Source organism: Musca vetustissima, unplaced genomic scaffold, assembly GCF_032173495.1.
Source record: "Musca vetustissima isolate MV318-11 ecotype Yass unplaced genomic scaffold, APGP_CSIRO_Mvet_v1 utg148927, whole genome shotgun sequence".
Taxonomy (NCBI): domain Eukaryota; kingdom Metazoa; phylum Arthropoda; class Insecta; order Diptera; family Muscidae; genus Musca; species Musca vetustissima.
Window position 1 is genome coordinate 1,425 of NW_026880233.1, and position 2,778 is coordinate 4,202.

Sequence of the window (2,778 nt, forward strand, 5' to 3'; positions counted from 1 at the left end):
AACAAGTAATATTGACATTAACATGTAAATAAAATGTTTTTTTTTTGAAATGGAAAAATTGAATCATACTAACAAATATATTAAATGAAATTAACAAACTTTATAAATGAAAGTAAATAATATATAAAATTGTATTAAAATTAGTTGTGAAATGTAGTTTATTGTTAACAAAAATTTCTTAATATTAAAAAATCTAAAATTTATTTTAAATTGAAACCCAAAATATTTAAATTATTAAAAAATACATTTGCCTGCATTTTAATTAATTCGTATTTTTTATAAATATTCTATAGTTATTTTGTATAGTTTTGTACATTTATAAAATTTACTCCATTGTAGATATGGTTCAGTGAAATCTGCCCACAGACGTACGGGTAAAATTAAAGGTATTGAGCGAATATTGGGTGCTGTCGATACACTGCAGGAATCATTAATCGAGGTGACATCGGGCCAGGCAAAATATGAACATCATCATAGAGCCATTGTATGGCGTTGCCCACGTTTGCCAAAGGAGGGACAAGGTGAGTTGAAAACGATTTTATTAAATTATAGTAATCGTTATAAAACTAAATCTGTGGAACATGTATTTGATTATGTCAGAAAATTATTAATGACCCCTTAAAATATCTTCTGATTATAGAAGATGTTCTGAAAGGTTTTCTGTGTGTTTTTAAAGCCTTCTGCCTACAAAAGTTTTTCTAAAAGGGATTCTGTCCAAACAATAACTTCTAAAAATTCTTCTGACCACAGACAACCTTTCGAAAGTCGTCTGTCTATAGAATCCATTTCAGCAGAAGACAGTTTAAAAGGCCTTCTGCCAATAAAAGGTCCTTGCTTATAGAATATGTATTACAATCAATATAATACATTTGCAAATTCCTAAGGTATCCAGATGGATGTCTTGTGCCTGTAGGATCTACTGTCGATGGTCCTTGAAGATATATTCTCTTCTTCTGTAGGTCTTTGAAAAATATTCCCTTGAAAAAATATTTTTATTTCCTTCTGTTGGTCCTTGAAAAACAATCCTTCTGTTGGTCCTTGAAGAAATATTCTTTTCTTCTGCTGGTCCTCGAAAAAAAATATTCTTTTCTTCTGTTGGTCCTTGAAGAAATATTCTTTTCTTCTGTTGGTCCTTGAAGAAATATTCTTTTCTTCTGCTGGTCCTCTAAAAAAAATATACTTTTCTTCTGTTGATCCTTGAAGAAATATTCTTTTCTTCTGTTGGTCCTTGAAGAAATATTCTTTTCTTCTGCTGGTCCTCGAAAAAATGTTCTTTTCTTCTGTTGGTCCTCGAAAAAAATATTATTTTCTTCTGTTGGTCCTTGAAAAAATATTCCCTTATGTTCCCTCGAAAAGAATATTCTTTAAAAAATCCACGTCGTTGAAAAAATATTCTGTAAAAAATCCACGTTTTTATAATGGTCGTCGAAAAAAATATTATTTTCTTCTGTTGGTCCTTGAAAAAATATTCCCTTATGTTCCCTCGAAAAGAATATTCTTTAAAAAATCCACGTCGTTGAAAAAATATTCTGTAAAAAATCCACGTTTTTATAATGGTCGTCGAAAAAAATATTCTTTAAAAAATCCACGCCTTGTAATGGTCGTTGAAAAAATATTCTTTAAAAAATCCACGCCTTGTAATGGTCCCTTAAAAAATATTCTTTAAAAATCCACGCCATCTGTCGGTCTTTGGGAAAAACATTCGTTAAAAAATCAACGCCATCTGTCGGTCTTTGAAAAAATATTCTTTAAAAATTTCACGCCTCCTGTCGGTCCTTGGAAAAATATTCTTTAAAAATTCCACGCCATCTGTCGTTCTTTGGAAAACATTCTTTAAAAAATCCACGCCATCTGTCGGTCTTTGGGAAAAAACTTGTTTTTAAAAAATCAACGCCATTTGTCGGTCTTTGGAAAAACATGCTTTAAAAAATCCACGCCTTGTAATGGTCCTTGAATAAAATATTCTTTAAAGCATCGCTTGTTATTATTTTTGTTTTTATTATTTTCAGGTGCCTATACCACCCATCAATTGGTGTGCCGCATGGCCCTTACCTCTTATGATCAAATACCCAGTGAATTGGCTCCATATGCCTTTGTGGAGTTTACAATGCCAGCAACCCAAGTCTCGCATACAACAATACGTTCGGTAAGCGTACAAGAATCGGAATCGGATGAACCACCCGAGAAGTATGTGAGATATTTGGCCAGACATGAATACAAGTAAGTTTAAATTCAACAATTTTTAAAACAAACTTTTCAAATAAATATTTTTTCAATACAGAGTTGGCATTGAAACAACCCATGGTGAATCGACAAATGCCTATTTGGCCGCCACCAGGCCAATACGTGAGGAGCCGGCAGAAAAACCAGCAGCATCACCAGTACCGCCACCAAGTGACTCAGATTCGGATTCAAATTAGATTTAGAAATGTTGAATTTGAACATGAAAACGTAGACAAGTTTAATGGAACACAATGAAAAACGAACATAAAACAATACCTACATACACAGTATTTTGTTGCTTATCAAATAAAAGTTATTAATTAGGAAGAAAAATTAAGAAATAAAATTAAAAGGGTCTTATAAATTTAAAACACAACTCTGTATTTTGAATCTAATTGAAATTCGATTCAATTCCCAGCATTGCGTTTTATGTGAATTTGATCCACAAAAAATAATTCCTCTATTCTCAAAAAAATAAAACACTGATATTTATATACATACCAAAAGAACATACATACATAAATATATACTCATATTCAAAAAATAAATATAAAT

General features: G+C 31.1%; 1 protein-coding gene across 1 annotated transcript; it reads left to right on the forward strand.

The window, feature by feature from the left end:
* The first annotated feature begins 337 nt into the window (after positions 1-337).
* Positions 338-2,425, forward strand: LOC133325707 (protein stoned-B-like). Its single transcript, XM_061534431.1, has 3 exons — positions 338-521; positions 2,010-2,220; positions 2,282-2,425. The coding sequence occupies exons 2-3, from the start codon at positions 2,042-2,044 to the stop codon at positions 2,418-2,420; spliced, it is 318 nt and encodes a 105-aa protein (XP_061390415.1). The 5' UTR covers positions 338-521; positions 2,010-2,041; the 3' UTR covers positions 2,421-2,425.
* The last annotated feature ends 353 nt before the right edge of the window (positions 2,426-2,778 follow it).